The sequence below is a fragment of the Lates calcarifer genome, unplaced genomic scaffold, assembly GCF_001640805.2.
Source record: "Lates calcarifer isolate ASB-BC8 unplaced genomic scaffold, TLL_Latcal_v3 _unitig_1152_quiver_589, whole genome shotgun sequence".
NCBI lineage: Eukaryota > Metazoa > Chordata > Actinopteri > Centropomidae > Lates > Lates calcarifer.
In genome coordinates this window covers 151289-174193 of record NW_026115321.1, presented here as the reverse complement: position 1 = coordinate 174193, position 22905 = coordinate 151289, and the positions used below count along the sequence as shown (strand labels likewise).

The window sequence follows — 22905 nt, the reverse complement described above, 5'->3', positions numbered from 1 at the left end:
GCCTTGTGTTAGAATTGTGGATTACAGTTACTAGAAAAGAACCCACAATTACAAAAACACCATCAAATACAAGATGTTTATATTCTTCTTGTTTTTGTTTTCTATAAAATTAAATGCACGTTGGTTATTTTTTGACTAAAATTACAAAGTGTTTCTTTGTTACAATGGTGATACTAAAGCAAAGTACCAATGTTTTCTTTATTTCCAAACAGAATGGAAAACACATCCCTTTCAGGAGGAAAATATCAGTCATGATAAATTGAAGACACAAAGACAGGGAGATAAATCACAGTGAACTTTATACTGAACAACAAACACATTCATCTAATGACACCAGGATTTCTGCCAGAAAAGTTGTTAGGCCTGAGGTTGTTCTTGCTCTACTGGCATCATCGAGGACAGGGTGCTCGCCACCTGGGCTAAGGCTAATAATGCTGACTCAGTGGAGCTGCAAATGTTAGAAGTCCCTTTCCTATCGCCATCACCTCAAGTATTTGGCCACCTGAAACCATTTGTCTAAGGTTTTTTAGCTTTTATCTTTACTCACTGACATTATCCCTAGATGTCACAAAGGAAGTATCTGTGTCACTGACTCTTTGACTAGCTAGCTAAGTTTGCAAGGTAACGTTAGCTAGTGATAGTTGGAAGCGTCAAGTTCACATTTAACCAACAGATGCAGCTGATGAGCTTTCTAACCATTATATCTATGTTTCCAACTGCGCCGCCCCAGTTTCCCTGCCGGGCTTGTAAAACGCTGGCAGAAACCCTGCGGAATGGGCACTAATTCTACACAGACAAATAGAGATAGAAATTTGTTTTTCTATAGACATTTATTTGTAACAAACATCTAGCTGTTGATTGTGGTGAACAAACTGGCAGCCCATGCACTGCGAACGTTCATATTTTTGATGGCTATAACTTAGCATGTTTCACTCTCTGTTTTAATGTTCACACAATGAAGATGTCTTTCTACATTCATTCTCCTGAAAGTCGTTTGTAAAAGGTCACACGTTCTTCTGTTTATCCATCTACATATGTGCCTTGCACCCAAGGTCTAGGTGTGCTTTCACTGCTAACATAAGGAAACCCAAAATGAGATGGAAGATGGCTAACAAGTTCCGCAATATCACATGTAAATATTTTGTCTAATGCCATAAAATTTCAACTCTTCGAATATTATTTCTCTTATGTTATTACTTATTTAGCCTCCAGTTACCTACTAGCTAGCAGTCACTATTAGCGTACCTGCTAGCTAGTTTCAGTTAATCACTGCTCCGAGAGAGTCTTAAAACAAAGGTAGAAAATAGCTGTTAAGTAAATTAATAAAACTGAAAAATCATTGTGCCAGTGCTGTATCACTAGTAAACAACCATAAATATTTGGTGTTTTTCTGTTGTAAAGGTTTCATTGCCTCAGTTTAGCATTAGGAACATAATTCGAAGAAAACAGGTCAGTTTTGTTTTACAAAGGCAGATGGCAATAATTACAGAAATAGTGAAGTTGAAAAAAGGGTTTAAAGGTCAAACTATATCATATATATGGAATTATTTTATCTTTAAAAGGTTATTGTATTGATGTAATGTGGTTCAAACATCATCCTATTATTTCAAACTAATTGTGTTTTGACTGTTAATAATGGGCAGAATAAAAACTATACGGCAGCAGTCCGTCACAAATGGCTTGTAACCACTATTAGTCATGTTAAGCTTTTAAGGTTAAAACTAGAGACCTCTGTAGCTACTGATTAAGGTTGAAGATGGAAGAAAGAAATAAAGGTTTGTAGTGGTCTTCAGGGAAAATGTGGAAGCAGTCATCTCTGAATTTGGAACTCCATATTGTTGGTCTGAAAGAAAACCTGAGAGATAATGAAAGCATTTGTGTGAAAGCCTGAAGTATATAATCACATCAAGCATGAAGGTCTGCAGAAGTTACTACTGTATTTTGGTCAAATAACCTACATTTGGTGCAGAAATCATTAAAAAAAACTGCTTTGAAAAGTTTTTTATTTAAATCTACCTGTCTGGAAGAGATGGGCTAAATTATCAGTTAATTTACCACATATGTTATTAATTAATTGATGAATTGTTTGCGCCATGAAATGTAAGTAGTTGTGCCTCAGGGCAATTTCCAAGAGTGTCCAAGATGTTTTTCTTAAGAAGTCCAGAACTTAAAGATACTTGGTATATACTATGATAGAGGAGTAAGAAAATCAGAAAAATATTCTTATTTGAGAAACTAAAACCTGTATATTTTTTATGTTTTTTACTTGAAAAACTCAGATTATCAGGATTGCTGTCAGGTAATTCTCTATTCTAGTACAACAGTGTGCCGATATAAGCCTAGAACAGATGTAGGTGTTTAAATAAAGTCTTACCTGCAGACTTCATCGTGTGAAAGAGTTAGAGCTGCAGAGACAGAAGATTTTTCTGAGTTTTGTTAAAAGGGTTGAGAATTTGGTTTTGGTAGGTTTGGGAAGGGAAGGTAAGGGAAGGGAAGGGACTACTATACAAGGTTAAAAAACCCCAAGATATTCTGGCTCCTAGATGGCAGAGGCAGGTGTTTAATGTTTGTTCACTGTGTTTCTGTCAGCTGAATGTTTTACCTCCTGGTTTCTCTTCTGGCTTCAGCAAACTTGTGTCTCAACAGGAAGGCGGCCACAGCCTCAGCCACCTGCAAACAAACAAGACAGTGCAGAGCAGTTTACTGATGGCTTTGGTGTAACTGGATTAAAAAATTAGAAATATCAGTCAACACGGATTTAGCTTTTAACAGCACAAGCAAAATTCTATTTATCTCCATGGTGGTACTAGAAATCTCAGATGTGAATATCATTGCTTGTATAATAGAAACTGCTTTATTTGCACAGCCTCATACAAGTAAAGGTTGTGATTTGGATGACCTGACCATTTGAACTTTGGTTCTCCTCAATAAAATACCACACACTTCAAAATTAGAACTATTGGTATTTTATTTTACCACTAAAACATGTTTAAAGGATAAGGCTAAAGATATTTTATATATTTTTTGTTGCCAGCAAATCAACATGTGGTGTTTTAAAACTTTTCAGCCCCTATAAGAAAAAACTAAGTTGGAGATACATGATTTTACTAGACAATGATAGATGTTATATTGTGGTAATGTAGAGCTCATATCACAGTAACATTCTGTATGTGGATAGATTGACATGCTCGCTTACTTTGTCTGGTTTGTCCTCTTGCACTGCATGACCACAGGGGGGCAGCACCTGCATCATGAATTTACCTGGGGACAAAGAGCAAGACAGGTGTACACACATAGTTTCTCTCTCTCTCTCTCTCTCTCTCTCACACACACACACACACACACACACACACACACACACATATGTATATATATATATAATATATATATATATATATATATATCTTTGATGCCATTTTGTCAAACACACAAATGGACACACACTCCTGGGCTGTCACTTCCAGCGTGGTTGTTGACTGACACAACCAGCTGTCTCTGGAGAGGAACTGCCGCCTCAAGGTGTGTGTATCTGTGTTTATCTGAGTGTGAATGTATGTGTGTGTCCCCAGCGACGACTGTGCAGCAGTGAAGACGTCCTTCACCTTTTCCCTCACAGTCAGTGAAGAAACCCAGTGTGAGAAGAATGTCAACTATTCCCAATATCACAGTGTTTCTCTGCATACTCTACATGTGGCATTTTGTTTCTCCAAGACTACATTTCCCATCAGCCCTGCTAACGTCTGCTTCGCTCTCCCTTATCTTTGTAAAGGATTAGCATATTGGAGGTGACATATTTCCATCAAGTCTTTGGCTCCAGAAGAACAAGTGCTCAAACTAAAGTTTGGTAGCATTTCTGGTAGCATTACCTTGCATCTGGCCAATAGTCAGATCTCTGTCCAGCCGGTCGATTCCTAGGAAGAGAAGCAGTTACAGGTGAGTGTGAAACATTGATATACGTCATGTAATACCTTTTAAGTTAAAAAAAAAAGTACAGGTCTTGAAACACCTACCTGCCAATAACAGGAGTTTGGGCAGGTTGCAGGCCAGGAAGAGGTTAGAAGTTCCTCTAAACCAGCCGTCCCAATACTTTTCTGACTTTGACAGGTCTATACGCCACTTGTACACACTCTGGCATGTATACACATAAACAGACAGGGTGGACGATTAATAATCTTTGTAACAATCAACAAATCCAACAAATGTAACAAATCAGATTATACTGTCTACTGCCTGTGTGGGGACAAGGCAAATAAATGTAAGTCAATGGATTCAGAACTTATAAGAGGAATTAAAGTGTAGGAGTTGTGGTTTGGCTGATAAATTAAAGTCAGTGGAAGTTCTTCTGTTTGTGTAGGTATGTGTATTTAGAAGATCAGAGCTGGGGGAATGAATGAAAGTCAATGGTGGGTTTTAAAGCAATCAGCCAATCTGACGGTGTTAATACAAATGAATACAAGTCAATGGTGTCCTTTCAAAACCCATACTTATGGGTATTTGTGTTTGGGTTCCATAATGCATGTAAGTCAATGGAATAGCCTTGAAAGCATCACAACATCATTAGCACATGTAGAGACTAAACTGTACAGCACACCGTAACACATAGATGTCAGTGGTTCATAAAGGTTTAAGTAGGATACTTGGTAATAAATGTAAGTCAATGAAATATTACTTTACCATCAGTGTTTCTGTGCAGACGTTTTCATACCTGGCCTTCGCTGAGGCTCACCTCTGAGGCAGCGTTTTCTTTATCGTTTACGTAGCTCTGATCGTAGAACTCTTCGTTGCGCTCGACAACCACGTCGGTCACCGGGCTGGCCTGCTCCAGAGTGTCAGCCTCCTCCACCTCACATCTAACAGAGAGTAAGTGTGCAGAGAAAGAAATTATCAGGGCAAGTCAGGATGAGTTTAATGTATCTCAATCATGGTTTATCACTCGTCCATTTCACATTTGTCTGAGAGTACAAATACTCCAGTATTACAATACAATCAGGGACAGTTTACCTTTTGATCTGACCAACCATCGAGACTCTGGCAGACTCCAGGTTCCTGATTTGTCCGCTCTTGACACTGAAAGGTCAGCAAAGAGGCATGCCAGTTAGACCGATTGTAATGTATTTTAAAGCCATATTTACATTACTTTGGGCTTCAGCTTTTGTTGTTGCAACAAACCTATGCTCATGTATTTCAAATTCAGATTTAACTATGATCAAAGCTGTGCTGACCTGTGGGAGCAATGACTGAGCTGTGATTAACGATGGAGGACAAACTTCAGTGTGTTTCTGAATAGAACTACACAATAATAAAATTTGGCTCAGGGGTGATCTAGGTTTACTGGATATAAGGTGGTTGGTTGGATAGCTTCAGAAACCCCTTCCCCAGACAATTTTCTGACATTATATTGGTGTTTTCTGTATTTTATCAGATTCAGACTCAATGACAAGTGTAAATGGGGCCTTAAATTCTCACCTCCACTCTATAGCATGGTCCATGGACTTGAAGGACTTGGGTCTTCCCTTCAGGAAGTTCTGTATGCTGTGGAGTGCATCCATTGCGCTGCCTGCCAGAGGAACATAAGAATAATTGAGTACATTTATAAACAAAAAATTCAGCTGATTAAAAAAAATCAACAACAAAAATGTAAGTAGGATGTAAGTACACACACTTACCTTCCACGACATCTATGGCCACCAGACCCACAGTGGTTGGTAGCAGCATGTTGCTGGCTGTATGCACCGCAATCGCCCCACCAACGCCGTGGCCAATCAGGACGATGGGGGGAGGAGTCTCACCGTAGCAGGCTCGAATCACATTGGCTACATCGCTGTGGGGGCGGAGCAAGTCATTAGAGTGTTAATAGTAGAAAGTGTAGCTGTACTTGTGGTGGTGTCAGTTTACAAGAAGAGTCTTGGGTGTTTGCTTGAGAGGAATGGAGTCATACACTGGGATAATATTGTTAATCTGAGTCAAGAGGATTAATGGAAACTGAATCGTTTCTGTGTTTGTGAGAGTCATGTGCTGGTACCTGGACATAGTTTGAGTTGAGAAGTCATCTGATTGGCGGACCAGGGTGGCACCTTAACAGAGAGCAAATTTTCACAATAATGTAAATAAAAATCACTTTACATACTGTAGATTTGACCTTGAGGGTCAAAGATTACTGAAGATTTAATGAAACCCATTTTTTCTTTATATTGCCTCACCGTGACCCCTGAGGTCCATGGCAAGTACCCGGCAGGTCACTCTGCTGGCGATGGCTGTCTGCAAGATAGAAACATCAATACATGCTGCTGATTTTCAGGATGTAGCCACCATCAATTAGTGATTCAGTCAGTCGGTCAACTACAGATACTCACGGTGAAGACAGCCCAGGACAGGGCTGAGTGTCCTCCTCCGTGCAGCAGAACCAGCAGAGGTCCATCAGTCCCTGCTTTATAGATCCTGAAAACGTCCCTGCTGTCGGCCAACCCCACACTCACATCCTCCATCTGGTCAAAATACTCCCGCCACGACACCGGCGAGTAGTCTAGCTTACGGCCAACCTCACTGGTCGACATGTAGACACAGAAACAAACACACTGTATACTACCCACACAAGCTGTAACCTTTTATCAAGAATATACCCCATTAGAGAGCCAGGTTTCCAAATATATATATTGTTACTAATATATTTAATCATTCATTATTCTGGCAGTCATTATACTGGGAGGTCAGTAGGTCACTACCTAAATGCTACCATGGTCACAATAGTCTGAATGTGGTGTGTCTGTTAGGTTAAATAGCTAACATATAATTCGAAGTGGTCAAGTTATTAGCATAGCACCAATTTAAGCATCTTCTTCTTGTTTATATTGAACATTACTTAACTAGCTTCAATGCTTTTAACTTCCACTATTATAAGACAAGTGCAACCAAGTTTGTCAATTGTTTCAATGTCGAGTAGCACCTGGTGGCTCCGAAAGCTGCTTGGCTAGTTGATTATATGAGTGATTGAACTGAAAAATCAATCAAACTGGTTATGATTTCAAGTCTTAGCTGTTTTCCTTCTCTTTCTTAGAACCAAGAAGCATAAATTGACTTTAGGAATTGCGATGTGAATCAGATTTCCTTTTGAGAGCCAAAAAAAGTTAATTCTGCTATAACTATGAAATGAACATTGCTGACAACTTAAAAATATGTGAGCAGCTTTACAGAAAAAACAAAAACAAAATTAGTGTAACAACTGGAAATTGAACATCAAACTTTTATTTCAAGGTTTTCCTTTCCCAAGGTATAAATCGGCTCAGAGAAGAGAAATCCTGCTACCCAATTTGAGATTATTTTGCCACTAATCTGCCTAAATGTCAGATTTAAAAACAAAAAGTCCATTGTTTTGGAGAGGTGACTTACTGCTCTGTATCAAAGTTCTCCTCCCACATGCTGCGTCTCAGCAGGAAGACGTCCGAACGGCAGCTGGTTATCTTCAATCTGGTGTATTTTTGTGTGTCAGCAGTGTGTGAATGAGTTTTGTATATATATATATATATATGTGTGTGTGTGTGTGTGTGTGTGTGTGTATGTCTTTGTCAGATAATTAAGCAGGTTTTCCTTAATAAGTAATACACAGCAGAAAGAGCTGCTCCTCTTCCTGTCCACTACGTCCCACGTCCATCAGCCAAGTAACATGGGAGGTGGCTGACTGCTGGTGTAAGTACAAGCACAAACACACACACACACACACACACACACACAACAGGACAATACCTAGTCATCTGTTGTTGTCAGGTAGCATCACCGTTGCAGCATCTTATTGGTTAAGACAGTGAAAGTGGGTTGAACAGTAAGCGGATAGAAAGGGAGAAAGGGTTGAGAATCAAAACTCTCACTGTCTTACGTCACTTTAATCTGCCAGCAGCCTCAACTAGGGACATGAACTTTGGAGAAATTTCTGGTGGTTAAACCAACACTATGTAACTTTTGCAGCCATGTGTTAATTACAGGATGGTGGCACATTAAATTCTATTGAGCTCTAAGTCTAAGCGGTTACAGATAATGGAAGCAGTGTTCACCTAGAAGCTAACAGCCCATGACCAGAAAACAAAGCCCATCAATAGTTTAAGCAACAATTAGAAAAACTGATTACCTTCAATTTCTGACAGCTCAAAGGCAGCTCGGTTTTCTCTGTTAAATTTTAATGGCACCTTCACACACTAGACAACCTCATTGATATCAACATATAGACTGAATTCCACATTATTGGCAAATCAGTAATCGATTATCAATTAATTGTGCTCATCCATACACTCAACCCCAGCTCCTTTTCCCCTAACCCTAACTCTGCCAGCAACCCAGGTGGGTGCTGAGAGGTCAATCGAAGGGGTTGATAAATGGGAAAAAAAAATACAGAGCTGATCCCTCTGTGACGTAGTGGGTTACACACTTCACATAAGCTCACAAGAGCAAAAACAGGCATTTGGGGCAAAGACTGAGACATAAAGATGCACCACTCTCGCTGTTATGAGTCATTGCACCATCAAAATTATTCCGAGGCTGTTATTTTAAGGTAAAATATTTGCATAACGTTGCTTTAGTAGTACATCATGCCTCTAAGCTGAGAAAAGATATATCTATTTCTAAGGCTCAAGCTTAGGATTTTCCACAAGGTAATGTCCCAAACCAAGTCTTTGATTCCTGTGGATAAAAGCTTGGCACTAAGTGCACATTGGTGACTACACAGCTGTAAATAATGAAAAGCTAACCCACCTCAGGGTTTCACACTTAAAACTGCGTACTAGTCTTGTAATTTCAGTTTTTCTATATTTGTACAGGGAACGTCAGCAAGTAAAAGTACCATCTCAGTCTTTGTCTCACACACAAACAACCCTCAGGTGGCAGTGACAGACAGCTCTAGTTTCCAAGTAACCACCAGTGTGCTGTTGTGAAGATGAGACTAAAGGTCATTCAGAAAAAACACAGTGTGTTACAGTTCAGCACATATGTAACAATAAAGACACACACATTCCATTAAAACATTAGAGTGGACAGTAACAGTCATACTGAATAAATGTATAAATGTAAAACTAAACTATCTCTTAAAGTGCTATTTACAGTTATGAGAATCTAAGGAAAAATACATTTTAATTTGTTATTTCTGGATTTCAAAATCAAGAAGTGATTTACAGTTTTTTCCTCTCTCATTTCTGGTTCTGAAGGTAACTTCAGAGACCACTAAATAAAACCAGTCTACATGAAGTGTGGGTTTCCAGTGAGGAGGTGTGTGTGCTCAGTGGGACTTTCAGCAGTCTCCAGAGCTTGACTTATCTTCATCCAGAACACTCCAGTATGTTGTCCGGCCTTTGGCCAGCTCAGATAGGTGCGTTTCTTCACCAGACTCCTCATGTGGTAGTATGGAGACAGCTGCTGGGCCGGGATGTCCTCCAGAAACAGCAGGATCAACACATCCTTGTGCTCATCAAACAGACGGAAGCTGCAAACAAAACACACAGGGTGGATGCTTGAATCACTTTGGGAAACAATGATGAAAACACATTAAGAGTAAAGACAGAAAGGCGGCGCCCCCACCTGGCCATCTGGATCTCCCTGGAGCACCACTCACTCTGCAGGTAGTTCTGGCTGATCACACAGATGGTCTTCCTGCTGCCGTAAATGGCCTCTGTGATGTTTTCGACGATGGGCTTACCTGTAGAAACAACAGCACCTTTCAGTGAAGCAAGTCATAGTTTTAAAATAGCTGACTAAGGAGTGAAAGAGGAAGCAAGAAGCAAGTGAGGCTTATGTGGTTGGAGCAACAGAAGTCTTGTTGCTACAACATGACACATTGAGAAAGATTAAGATTGACAACACAAGTTTAATAGAAAGTGTTTGTACCTGGTTCAAAGTCTCTGTGGTGCAGACAAAGTCTCCAGCCCTGCTGTCCCTCCAGGACTGGAAGCAGCTCTCTGTAGACCCAGGCCTCATCATGAACATTGTAGGAAACAAATGCATCATAGTGGTCAGGAGTGCCCTTTTTCCTCGTCTTTTTATCATACAGGAAGGCCAGGAAGAGGTAGTAAGCATAGGCTAGGTGCCACCTCAGGAAGTGGTAGATGAAGGATGTAAGGAGAGTAAGCACAACCAGAGAAGTGCTGGAAATGAAGCAGAGGAAGTTTGCATCCACCCAACAGGAGTGGATGTCGAAGTCCAGGAACCTGTTTCCCTGTTGGCTCACAGGAAAGGCACAGGTATACTGGTAGCCATCAACAACCTGTGTCTGATTGTTGGTGAGCACCCATTGGTTAAGGCCAGCATTGGAACATGCACATGTTAAAGGGTTATCATTCAGATCCAGATATGTCAAGGCAGGGAGGGACTGGAAGACCGTCCCGTTGATGATCGATAACTGATTCTCAGTGAGTTTCAAAGAGCTGAGTGCCATAAGGTTGGCCTGAGCCAGAAAATCTAAAGATGGGAACATATTGTTGGAGAGATCGAGTTCCTGCAAGTTTGGGATTGGCCAGAATAGTTCAGGGTCTAAATATGACAGATGACTGTGGGTTATCTGAAGACTTTTCAGTTGGGGAGTGTATTTAAATGTGTCTGGGTGAACTGTCTTCCTGAAGAAATTGTCAGTAATTAAGTACTCTAAATATTTCAGACCCCTAAGCAGATCTGGTAAGATAACATCATGAAGTCCGTTGTCATTTCTGAGTTCAAGCTTCTTCAAGTTGGGTAAATTTGAAAAAGGTGGTTCTCCATTTTGTTGAGACCTCTTCTTGAGAGTGTTAAAGTTAAGATATAGTGTTAGAGTTTCTAAGAGTGGCAGTCCTCTGAAAAGCTCTTTTTCGTATTTCCAAGTTGACAGAATAAGAGTCTGGAGATTATCAAGTCCCTGAAAAGCCCCATCATAAATCCAATGAAACCTGTCTGACTCTAAATCCAAATAAGAGAGGGAAGAGAGATTACTAAAGTCTCCCTGCTGGAGATTTAAATTACCATTATTGTGCAAATTCAAAGATTCTAGATTCCACAAATTAAGATTGAAAGCGTTGTCAAAAGTAAAAAGGGAATTTTGTCCAATATTTAGGACTTTTAAATCATTCAAATCTTGAAAAACACACCTTTGAAGTCTTGAAATTCGATTGTTGTTGAGATTAAGGTTTGTTAACCTGGTCAAACCATGGAAGTTGAGGCAGTCAAGTTCACTTATGATGTTGAAGTGCAGATCTAGGATTTCCAGGGTGGACAGTCCTCGGATCGCAAGAGGCAGTTTAGACAGTCTGTTCCCATGCAAATACAGATTCCTGAGCTGTGTTATTGATCTGAGTGAATGCTCAGACAGCTCAAACAAATTATTAAAAGATAAATTGAGCTCAGTGAGCTGAGAACAAGACCGCAGCAGGTTATCATCTATAGTGCCAAATTCGTTATCACTTGCATCAAGAGTTCTTAGAGAAGGAACTTGGCAGGCGACATCTATGAGGCCTTCATCTATCAGTTTCCCCATGAATGACAGCCCAAGTATTTGTAATGACTCAGTGGTCTGAAGCATTGCTCTGTAAGATTCAAAGCTAACATTAGTTCCATCAAGGAACAAACCGGTTAGACTCCTCAGAAAGGTCTTGTTTGATACATCCCACTCAATGTCGCTGCTGCAGTCGTGAAGGTCAAGAGACTGCAAATAAGGAAAGACATCTTTTGTAATACTGAACTTTCTGAGTGGATTATCACATAGCTCCAGTTCCCTGAGGTTTGAGACATTAACAGGCAGGTCGTCCTGATTGAAAAGTAGTGAACTTGTTACTCCCAATCACCAAAAACTGTAAAGTTGGTTGTTTTAAAACTGGAGCAAGATCTGTAATTTGATGTAGTTGGTTATAGCCCAGGATCACTGTCTCTATGTTGACCAGGGACTGAAAGGCCACAGGAGAGATATATGAGATATTGTTGCGATGCAGAGATAGTGTTACTAATTTTGACAGTCCCTGAAACATGTTGTCTGTGAGGCTTGTGAGTTCATTTTCATTCATCCTGAGATCCTTTAACTCAGTCAGGTCTGTAAAAGCTCCATCATCAATGTGTGAAATCAAATTAGATTCAACTTGTAGAGTTTGGAGCTTTGATAAACCTCTTAAATCTGTCCTGGTGATCTCCAGGATGTGATTTGAGGAGAGATCTAAAGTTGCAGAATTTTTGGGAATGTCATCTGGAATAGCAAGGAGATTACGATCATTGCACCTAACAAACACATCATTTGTATTTTCAGAATAGGCAATCGTAGCAGTTTTTCAGTGAGAAAGTCAGTAAGGGGTGAGGATGAAGCAGGAGAGACAGAAGTGAAAGAAGCAGCAGAGGCCAACTTCCTATAGTGTGCATGATGACTTTTGGGAAGTAGTACTTGTTCTGTTTTTGAATAACTTATAGATGGAAAATGCTTCTGTTGAGTATTGCACATCTGAGGAGGCTAAAAGAAGAAAGAAAGACATTAAGTGTTACTCTGCATTACATTTTATCCATGTTAGCGACAGGGCTCTAGGAATATCAATGTCAGTCCACCATTTTGACTCAAACTGAAATATCCCAATAACTATTGCATTTATTTCCATGAATTTTGCACAGACATTCATGACACCAAGGTGATGGATCTTCATTACTTTTGTTCATCCTCTGCCTTTACATCTAGAACTACCAGCAGATTGTCATTTTTGGCTTTTAGTGAAATGTCTTGATGGCTAGGTGGATTGCCACAAAATCTGGGATTTCTATGTTGTCCTGAGGATGTACCCTGATTGGTGAGCCCCTGCCAAAGTTTTCATTGATCCTGTGAAATATCTCAAGATTTATCTAATGGATTGGAACTAAATTCATGGTTTTCAGAAGATGGTATCTAATAACTTTTGTGATGCCCAAAGTTTTCCACTTGACAAGTCAAAATCATAGTGTTCCCAGAGGGTAAGTATATGAAAAAACAAAAAACAAAAAAACAGGCAAAGATACAAATAAATCTATGCAATCAATCAATCAATCCATAATTTCAATAATCAATAATTATTTTCATCTGATTTTCTCATGTCAATTCACAAGATTGCCTAAGTACATTTATGCATGTGCTGTGCATGTATTTCCAAATCGATTTAATATTTATACTCTGCTACATTCCTGAGAGAAATATTGTACTTTTTACTCCACCACATTTATTTGACTACATACTTGTTATTTCACAGATAAATATTTTTCTTAAATTATTTTTAAATGATTATGATAATAAAAAAAACAATACATGGTATTTTAGTATGTTTAACCAAAATAACAAATGTGGAACCTCTCCCAACAATGACAATACAGCAAGATTATATCTTGCTGTATTGTCATTGTTTATGTTTATCTTGCTGTATTGTTGATTTTACAGAAGAGAAGAAGATTTGAAAACTTATTCAAACATTGCTCTCTTTCCTGAAAAGCTATGCATACCTTTAGTTCTCTAATACGTCCTTAAAGTCCAAAGTCATTTCCAAACTTTTTGGGCGGATGAATTCAATCCTAACATTTGGATTTAAGAAAATATTCAAGAAACAAGTTAAATGTTAGTGAAATGGAAATATTAGGTAACAAGTTAAAAGTTAATTTACTTTAGTAGCCAACCTGACAGTACTACCAATACATTTCCAGTTATGATTCTAAATGATATTTGATTTTGTTCAGATAAACTTACCAGCTTTTTCCACTGCTTTTTCTTAATCAGGTTATATGAGTTTGATGACAGAAGAGAACTCAAAATTAAGGCAAAATTTGGCTTCTGATTAACTTGGTGAACACATAAGACTGGTATTTGACATCAAGAATGAAAGGGGTATGGGATGAAAAGGGGAAGAGCACCGTGTCTCCAACAGAAACGGAAGTGCAAACATTAGTCATGGAGGAAAAAGGTTACAAAAGTTAAAAGTAACGTGATCCTCTGATTGAAGCATATCAATCAGATGCAGTGTCTGTCACGCACACTTATGTCAAGATGAAAAATCTGACCAAATGATAATTATTCATTCATTTATTCATGTTTTAAATAATGTCAATGATTTTGTGATCCAACTTTCCATTTGTTCACATGAATTTCACATGTGGTAATAAGTGACATGTCTTAGCTAACTCTTCATGTTGCACCATTGTCAGCACAATATTTTAATTTGTCCAATACCTTTATGACCAAGTAACTACTGAACTTACATTCCTGTTTTCCTCAATAGCTTGTGTTTAATGCTAATTATCAAATGTTATCATACTGACATGCTAAGCTAAATTTTTGCCTGGCTAAACATCAAAATGCTAAAACATGATGAAATGGGATCCAGTAGCTATTGCGTGCCTTATACCCATGAGCTTTAAGTCTTAAAAGCTACTACAGGATTTTACAACACTGGAAAGTTGTGAAGTCATTAGTCTCAAACATTTGACTCCCTGTCTTGATGATTATGACATCTATACAATCCAGTGTAGAAAAGCGTGCCAAACGCAAGATCCCAAGCCCATACAATGGAGTTGACCTTCACACTTATGGCAGTTATTTGTATATTATTTTATTTTATTTATATTATTTTGGAGACAGTGTCAAGAAAGACCCCCTTGCCTGCCTTGCTACTTTATCAGCTATGGTCATATGTCAAGTACTCGTGATGTGACATTACTACAGAGATAGACCCTTTTATTAAAGAGTAAGATCCTTTTTGTTTATCCAGAAACATCGTTATACATCACTACCAGTTCCGCTGACAAAAACAGTAATGTTACTGAGCAGAACACAGGAGCTGCCTTAATTGGTTAGTTTGTCTGTGTGCCTCTTGACATGACATAATAAAATAAAAACAATAATTTTCCTAGTTCAAGTCCTGTTTAAACTTCTATTTTCAATTTATGAGGATCTAAACAAACATGTTAATGACATGGAAATATTAGATATCAGTGTAAAAGTTAATTTAGTTTAGCAGCCAACCTGACAGCCCTGACACGCAGCATTGTTTTATCCAAGTACTACCAGTATTTTTCCAGTTATGGTTCTTAATGATGTTTACTTTTGTTCATATGAACTTACCAGCGTCTTCCACTGCTCCCTTTTCCTCTTCTTATGAGTTTGATGACAGAAAAGGACTCCAAATTTAGGCATTCGACTTCTGGCCAACACTTTAGAACTGGAACGAGACACTAGAGTGAAAGGAGTCATGAGGTGAAAAGGGGAAGGGTTGTGTGTCTCTAATTTCAGTTTTTGTGGGAACAGAAACAGAGGAGGTGCAATGCATATTAATCAGTTATATAAGAAATAAAAGTTGTAGTTAAGTTTTCTCATGATAATTTAGATGTCTAGAATACTTTTTTTCTGGGGACAACAGTGTCTGTCGTTCCATCACTTTTGTCCAATCTGAAATATCCTGACCAAATAATTAATTATTGGATGGACTGATAAAGTGTAATAATTATCACAATGTTTTTGGTGATCCCCTGACCTGACCCACCATTTGAATTTCACATTTGTGTAAACGAGTGACATGTCTTAACTAATGGATAGAACGCTTCACTTTGTGCCAAAAGGTTTTGTCTTTGGTTTATGACTAAATACCTGCCGAACTTATTACATTCCTGTCATCCTCAACCGTAGCTTGTGTTTAGTACTAATTATCAATATGATTATTATACTGACATGCAAAGTTAAAATTTTTACCTACTAAACATTAACATGTCATGGACATGAACGCCCCCTAAACAGCAAAAAGAAGGGTAGGGAAGAGAAAGAGATTTGAAAAAAGAGGGAGTAGGAGAATGAAAATATGAAGGCAAAGGTTTGACAAAGACAAAAGAGGAAAACAAATGCAGAATAACTGAAGAGAAAGGCATAACAATAAGGACGACAAACTAAGAAGGGGAGGAAGTGGAGGAAAAACCAATGTGATGATGATGAGTGCTGATCTCAGTCCCACTCTCTCCTCCCTCTCGCTCCACCTTTTATTTATTCATAAATGCCTCCTCTGGTGGAGCAACAAGGGGGAACAAACGAGGGAGCAGCTGAATCTTTCCTCTGCTCCTCAGCAGACAGTCGTCAGACAGCAAGATGGGATTTTCATGCCTCTCTCTGTCGGCCGATTCTGGTGTCTGTGGTCTATGAATAGGTATGTAGAGGGAGAGGGAGAATGAATGAAATGTAATGACTTACAGATGCCTATAAGATTCCTGTGGTGACTTGTCTGTGATACCCAGTAGTAGGATTACAATGACTTAGTCCTTATTTGTCGGATTGATGGGAAATGAAGTTACTGTTATTTGTTATTCTATCAGATTTTTATTTTTACATTAATCCTATAATATTCATTTAGGAGACTTACAATGTGGTATGCTTAATGGTATTTCATCTCTTAGGAAATCACTAAAACATGACTATGATATTTCTTTTGTGATGTAGTGCGTTAATGGTGATTAACAGCTGCATTTTCAGCTGTGTCATCATTGTATTTCAGTATATAGATAGATAGGTAGACAGATAGACATCAGTTTAGTTATAATTGTGTGACATCCACTTAGGAAACACTTGTATTACTTTACTGACATTTTACAAATCTAGTCATGACTGTGGATGCGTCGGTCACAGCAGGGGAAAAGCAAACAAGGGCGAAACAGAATCCCAAGAGGATTTGTCTGTTTGACAGGAAATAGCTGCTGGAAAGGACAGAATTGCCAAAATAACAGAGTAGAAATTTAACAGCCAGAGGACATATGTTCAAGGATGCACATCTTTTCTTTCATAATAATACAGGATGGCATCTTGGAATATACCAAATTTAATTTCAGAGTAATTTTCCCATTTTATCTACTTTTTGTTACTCTAACCTTTTCTACCTACTGTGCATGGCCTGTTTCTTGTGCTATAATATCTAATTTCTGCCTGCGGATTGTTAAAGCCTTATCTTGTGTCATCTTCTACTATTTGATATTATCTTGTAACCTTATATTTCATTTGTTTCTCCATGTGTTCAATCAGGTGCTGACCTTTGATTTCTAAATTCTACAAACAAAATTCCACCTGTTCCCAGATTTCTATTGGACAGACATTAACTATTATCATGCAAACCTCTACAAATATTCATAAACATAAGAGGGATGTCATCCAATCAGAATGCCCGATTTCAGGGGAGGCAGGGTTTGTAGATGCCCTCAGCAACACAGATTCAAATGCAAACTGGGGGGCGGAGCCTAACTTCAACCTCAACCTCAATCTGAGTTCGCCAAGCAACCCCCGCCCAGTCACAGAGACCATGAAGCTGCATGGAGGCAACAAAAAGGCAGATGGGAATAAAGGAAGTGGGAAACCTGGAGCCAAAGGAGCAGTTACAACAGAAACCGGCAAATCGGCAAGTACCTCAACAACTACTGTGATATCACCAGGGGAGACCGATGATTCAGCGCAGCAAAAAAGCAAAATTCCAGCTTTGTGTCGCTCTCAAACAGCTGAGACGTCGGTGAACAGCAGGAGTGATCAAAGGCTGAAATTGCCGAATCCCAAACATACCCCAACACTCAGCCCCAAGACGCACCCACACAGCAACATGGCGACAAGTCCAAAACCACACCGGATGGATCAAATGATGAGTGCTGCCAAAACACAAGCCAGAACACAAGCGCTGGGGGTGGAATCTGCAAGCAACTCAAGCCCTAGACCACATGTTGCACTGACAACTGAAATGACAACAAAGACTACAAGCAAAATAACAGTGAGCCTAAAAATGCAAACCAAGAAAGAAGATGGTGGAAAAGACATTAGCCCCGACACACAGTCACCAAAAACGCTACACCTTCCTGTAAGCCCGAAAGTCCACAGTCAGAAAGGAGATTCAAACACTATCAGTCCAAAAATGGCTAATCGAACCCCAACAATGACAGCCAGAGCACAAAAACCAGACCCAGCAAGCATTACCACCAAGTCAAGTGAACAAGCTAGCCAAGACTCAAGGACTCACAGTTCACAAGATCAGAGGGCAGAGTCAGCACTGCTTAGCACTAAGACCCTTCAAATTAATTCTCTAAGTCCCAAACCATCTACTCAGAGAAAAGCTACTGGGACCAAAACCAGTAGCACGTCAGGGTCCAAGGAGAATCCTGATTGTAAAGACTCTAGTGCTGGGTCTGGATCCAAAACTAACTCCAAATCCAGTTCAAATTCTAATGCCACAACGGTGACCAAGGACAGTTTGGATTCTAAAACTGGCAGAGATTCCAAAGCCAGTCATGATACTAAATCCACAATGGGGTCCAGAGATAGTCTGGATTCTAAAAGTGGTTCTGCCTCCAAAACCAGTTTGGGATCAAAGGACAGTTTAGACTCTAAAACTGGGTCCAATTCCAAAGCCAGTCCTAACTCTAAGTCGAGGATGGGTTCCAGAGATAGCCTTGATTCTAAGACTGTTACTGAAAGCAAAACAAATTCTGGATCTAAAATCCCTGATTCTAAGACATTTGTAGGTTCAAAACCTGGCATGGGGTCAAAAGAAGACCCAGATCCTAAAACTAAGACTCCTTCAGACTCTAAAGCCAGTTTCAATCTTAAAAACAGTCCAAGTTTTAAATCTGGCTCTGAGTTGAATCTCATCTCTGGTTCTGATACCCTTTCCAGTTCTAAACCTGGTCCAACTTCAAAAACTTCTCTGATGGCCTCTGGCTCTAAAATAGACCTTGCTGGATCTATTTCCCCATCTTCCTCTAGAACTGGTCTGTCTGGATGCAAAGATGACAGCCTCAAAGCAGTGTCTGGTGCTAAGCCCGGTCCAGATTCAAAAGTTGGATCAGAGTCTTCCAAGCCTGGACCAATTCGATCTAGTTCAAAGTCAGCTCTGGCAGATTTGTCTTCGTCTGTGATGCTCTCTCCTATACCTGGCTCAGCAAGTAGGAGTCCTGTGTCTGGTCCTGGTAGAAGTCCTGGGGCTAGTCTACTTGGGCCGAGCAGGGAGGTCCAGAGGAGTCCTGGTTCTGCTCCAAGTAATTATCTTCACACCTTTTAGCACTTTTCAAAACTGAGATCAGCCGATTCTCAGTTAATTAACGACTTGGGTAACATTCCAACAAGAAGGTGAAAAAAACTGACAAAATAATCTTAACTCAAGGTCCACTTACTTGTTTTTTCTAGAGCTTTAAACCACATTTCATGGTTTTCTTCAGTGAGTAGTATTTACTCATCATGAGACCGAACTATGAAAAAACTAAGAACACTTCAATCTGTGGATTAATCTCCCAAAAAAACCTAGTAAGTGATAACTAAAGATTATTTTGTCAAGTTACTGTTTGCAAAGTCAAAAATTAACTTTCAGGCCCAATGCAATAAATGTCGGAAAGATTAACAAAAAAAATGACTCAATACTGTTGTAGAGAATCCTTTTTCAGATGTACTTGTTGTTAATTGTAACATTCAACTTGCAACTTGCAACTGGTTTTCTTATAAAAAGTTATTTATTTCTGTGACTTGAATGCAAATGATGCAAAACACTCCAAACCAATTAAATATTATTACATATATTGTATTTGTTAGACTAAGACAGACTTTCAACATTTAGAGACATCGAGTATTACTGACAGTATTACAGAAAAGAAAAACTAAAATGTAGAACAGCACAATAGGTTGAGCCCTTTGCTTGCCAGTCATATGTATTCTATCATTTGTTTCATTTGTTTTTGCTTCCAGGTCATAATGTGAATTCAGGGCCTGCTGGCTCCTCTGGCCACCTCCAGCCCCAAAACTAGAACCACTGTTGCCTTGACGACAAGGGGACCATCCACCTTACAGCCTGCAGTATCTGCTGCTGTGGAAACGAATCCCAGGAGCACATCCCATAATACTGGTCTGACTCGAGGTCTCACCTTTGACTCCATCAAGACGCCGGCAAAAACGGGTGCTGCCGTCAAGGAAGAACATTTGAACCTGCCGGAAACCAAAGTGACAGCTGTAGGAGGACCGGTGGTGTCCCAGGGGGATGTGAGAGGGGTAGGTGTGACTGACAATGCGGGTTGGTCGCCAGAAGACACCAGAGGGATATCAGGTACCCCATCGAGCAAACTGGGTCACCTGGGAGACACAAATACCATCACCGCTGGTTGCAACATCCCATCGTCAAGGGCAATGGGAGTAGAGAGTAAGAAAGAGAAGAAGAAGCAGGAAATGGGGAGACAGAAAGACGATTTGGGGAGTTCTTTCTCGACCCTCTGTCCTCTTCCTCCTCCTTCCTCTCATTCCAGCGAGCTCCAAGAAAGTCAGGGAGACCGCTACCATGACCGACCCTAATGAGAGGCTCCCTTCACGGGGAGGGGAGTGGAGAGAAGTGGGCATCCAGGTGGAGGTGGAGGTGGTCGAAAGCTCAGTTTCCACCAGCCCAAGGCTCCACAGGGAAGCTCCCACCTCCTCCCTGATTTTCTCCTCTAGCTGTCAGTCAGGTAGTTTGACCTCACCGGCAGTCCCTGCTGAGCAGCCGCCATTTCAGCATGTCTGCAAGATCGACATCGAGCTGCGCAGCCAATCAGTGCTTCCCTCTGTTGTGACTGACAAGGCTAGCTCCCTCCCTGCCTGTCTCCGTACGTACAGCTTCCAGCAGAGTCCTAGCCTCATATCAGAGCTACAACTCCAAAACCATGGAAGGAGACGTTAGTGCTGAGAGTATCTGGGAGGATGAGGAGGAAGAGGTGGAGAAAGGGGATAACAAAGGAGCAAGAGAGCAGAAAGAGGAGGAAGAGGACCTGGATAAAAAGGAAAAGGAAGAAACGGTGAAGCCACAGGAGGTGGTGTGGGATGAGCAGGGGATGACGTGGGAGGTGTATGGTGCTTCAGTAGACCTGGAGTCCCTGGGCACAGCGATCCAATCCCACCTGGAGTCTAAGATTCGGGAACAGGAGAAACACATCAGTACTCTGAGGAAGTCCATCTGCTCTGACAGCAGCCTCAGAGGATACAAGATGAAGAAAAGAAAGAAGAGGAGAGGAGGGATTCTGGGATGCTGCAGGAAGGCGCCTGCTGTGGCAGACTGAGTCCAGAAAGCTAAAATTTTAGTTAATGCTGATTTTAAAACACACGTTCATAAAGGAGATGTTGACACTGTATGCACACAAGATACATCTCACTGCACTTACCTCCTCATATTTCCCCTGTGCAGTTAGGAATCAGTTTGTTCACACATTATGTCTTTGTCTTATGTATGTTTTCAGCATCTTTGTCAGATGTTTAAAGGGTTTTTTTTGTTTGAGAAATAATTTCTGGATACATATATGTAAACAAACTGTTCCACATTTTCTAAACTATGCCAATTTGTTTTCTTTTCAAGAGTCTGATGGCTAGGTCTGTACTACTACTACTTAAGCATGGAGCTGCAGTCATGTTTACGGTTAGCATAAGGACTGGGAGGTGAGGGAAACTGTTTTTACATTTGTTTCTGTACAATTAAAGACAGTCTTTATGCTAAGCTAGGCTAACCAATCTTCTAAAATGCTTACTTGCTTATTCCTTTAACAAACAGATTATGATCAGTCAGTATTTCTCAGGGTGTTCACAGAATGGAAACTTGATTAATTTTCTTTTTTAAAGACTGAAGCTGTTCTTTGTTTGTTAACTGATCGATGTTATTTATAAGTGAAAGTACTGTTTTGTATTAGCTACTAAATGCACGTATGTGATTATACTTCACATTCTAAGGCAACAGTACTACTGCTACATTCCACTGCTGCTGCCTGTACACTTTTATCCAAAGTAAATACCACTACCACTCATGGTACCATTACTAATACACTTTTATTTCACTTTCAGAGGTGGTTCAGCAAAGTGGGAATCAGTAATACCTTCCTCCAGTCATTGGGACAGTAGTATTTCAGGTTGTTAAAGTGGAACGGAGAAGACAGCAGCTCTCTAGTCTTCAATGGCAGTAAATATTTCATCCACTTCCCTTGTTATGAAACGCAGCACAAAGCACTTAAGAGCTTGGGAACCCAGAAAAGCCATGAGTGAGTCAGTGAGTTGGTTTCTGCAAATTTATCAGAGGGAAAGTATTTTTCCTTTCCTTCCCCTCCTCTCTTTCCAGGTCACTACACTTCTGTCAGTAGGCATTAGTTACTGCAGTACCAATATTCTACTGATAGGGGGCGAAACACAAACTTAAAAAAAAAAAAAAATTGTCGTCCCTCCATCTCTCTTTTTTCATGTCGTCATACTTGAGGCCCTGGTGGGAATACATGTCCTAGTTAGAAAACAAGTACAGCACATTAACTTTTAGTTCACCCCACTCTCCATTTTCTCCTCTCATTCTTTTCCTTTCTTCCCCCTTTTCACATAATATTTCCTCACTGTTCTCATATCACTTTCTATCTGTTATCCCTCCATCTGTGACCTCCTCATCCATTTCAACTCATCTTTCATAACTCCTACTTCTCCTCTTCCTGTAGTAGAGTCGTGTTGATGGAGTCACCGGATTGTTTCTCTGAATTATTCAGGAACATTAAAGTTACGCTCATGTTAACAACAGAGTCTCTCCGCCATGTTTTATTCAGCCTCTTCTTCAGATACACTGAAAACTGTAGCTACACACTTGCATCGCTGTAAACATATGAAAGTTCTAGGGAATATAAACTACAAATTTTAAGAATTATGTGCAGAACCTGTCTTGTGTACTGATCCCATGTTAACAGCTAAATGGAATTCAGCCATCAGTAATTTTATTTCCATCTGTGCTTTTCCACTGTTACATGTCAAAAAAACAAATGTGCAGTGTTGTCAGTTGGTCTGTAGAGGGCGCTAGAGGATCACAGTAATTGTTCTGTACACTATAATGCTGCAATGTATCACTTTAATGTTTCAACTGGGCTCAATTAAACTAATTTATAAAGCTAAGTAACTTATTAACAGTAAAAAAAAATACAGCAATTAACTGG

General features: G+C 39.8%; 3 protein-coding genes across 4 annotated transcripts; 1 reads left to right on the top strand and 2 right to left on the bottom strand.

The window, feature by feature from the left end:
• Positions 1–282: 282 nt before the first annotated feature.
• On the bottom strand, positions 283–8012 carry LOC108886844 (protein phosphatase methylesterase 1). 2 transcript variants are annotated; one of them, XM_018681911.2, is made up of 14 exons: positions 7387–8012; positions 6354–6543; positions 6201–6258; positions 6023–6074; positions 5667–5821; positions 5467–5557; positions 5002–5067; positions 4706–4850; positions 4011–4128; positions 3867–3911; positions 3197–3261; positions 2603–2670; positions 2375–2405; positions 283–1855 (listed from the first exon to the last, which is right to left on the bottom strand). In XM_018681911.2, exons 1-13 carry the CDS (start codon positions 7413–7415, stop codon positions 2384–2386), a joined length of 1104 nt encoding a protein of 367 aa, XP_018537427.1. In that variant the 5' UTR covers positions 7416–8012; the 3' UTR covers positions 283–1855; positions 2375–2383. The 2 variants fall into 2 exon arrangements, with proteins under 2 accessions (XP_018537427.1, XP_018537429.1); XM_018681913.2 differs by having other exon boundaries at positions 4727–4850.
• Positions 8013–8147: 135 nt separating this feature from the next.
• LOC108886843 (toll-like receptor 13) lies at positions 8148–13804 on the bottom strand (the record flags this gene model as incomplete). The annotated part of the gene is made up of 4 exons (XM_018681910.2): positions 8148–9463; positions 9559–9676; positions 9865–9949; positions 13685–13804. Coding segments are annotated over 4 exons (567 nt in total), but the record flags the coding sequence as incomplete, so codon positions are not given.
• A 3234-nt stretch (positions 13805–17038) lies between these two features.
• Positions 17039–22864, top strand: LOC108886856 (uncharacterized). The gene is made up of 2 exons (XM_018681929.2): positions 17039–18981; positions 19682–22864. The coding sequence occupies exons 1-2, from the start codon at positions 17073–17075 to the stop codon at positions 19738–19740; spliced, it is 1968 nt and encodes a 655-aa protein (XP_018537445.2). The 5' UTR covers positions 17039–17072; the 3' UTR covers positions 19741–22864.
• Positions 22865–22905: the final 41 nt, after the last annotated feature.

What these genes read in the sequence shown, in the direction of transcription:
- LOC108886844 (XM_018681911.2), bottom strand. Translation starts at nt 7,415, where the DNA reads ATGTGGGAGGAGAACTTTGATACAGAGCA. An exon ending in TGTCCTGGGCTGTCTTCACC is followed by an intron (nt 6,259 to 6,353) that starts GTGAGTATCTGT and finishes TCTATCTTGCAG; the next exon opens with ACAGCCATCGCCAGCAGAGT. An exon ending in GACCATGCTATAGAGTGGAG is followed by an intron (nt 5,068 to 5,466) that starts GTGAGAATTTAA and finishes CTGACCTTTCAG; the next exon opens with TGTCAAGAGCGGACAAATCA.
- LOC108886856 (XM_018681929.2), top strand. Translation starts at nt 17,073, where the DNA reads ATGCAAACCTCTACAAATATTCATAAACATAAGAGGGATGTCATCCAA. An exon ending in GAGTCCTGGTTCTGCTCCAA is followed by an intron (nt 18,982 to 19,681) that starts GTAATTATCTTC and finishes TTTTGCTTCCAG; the next exon opens with GTCATAATGTGAATTCAGGG.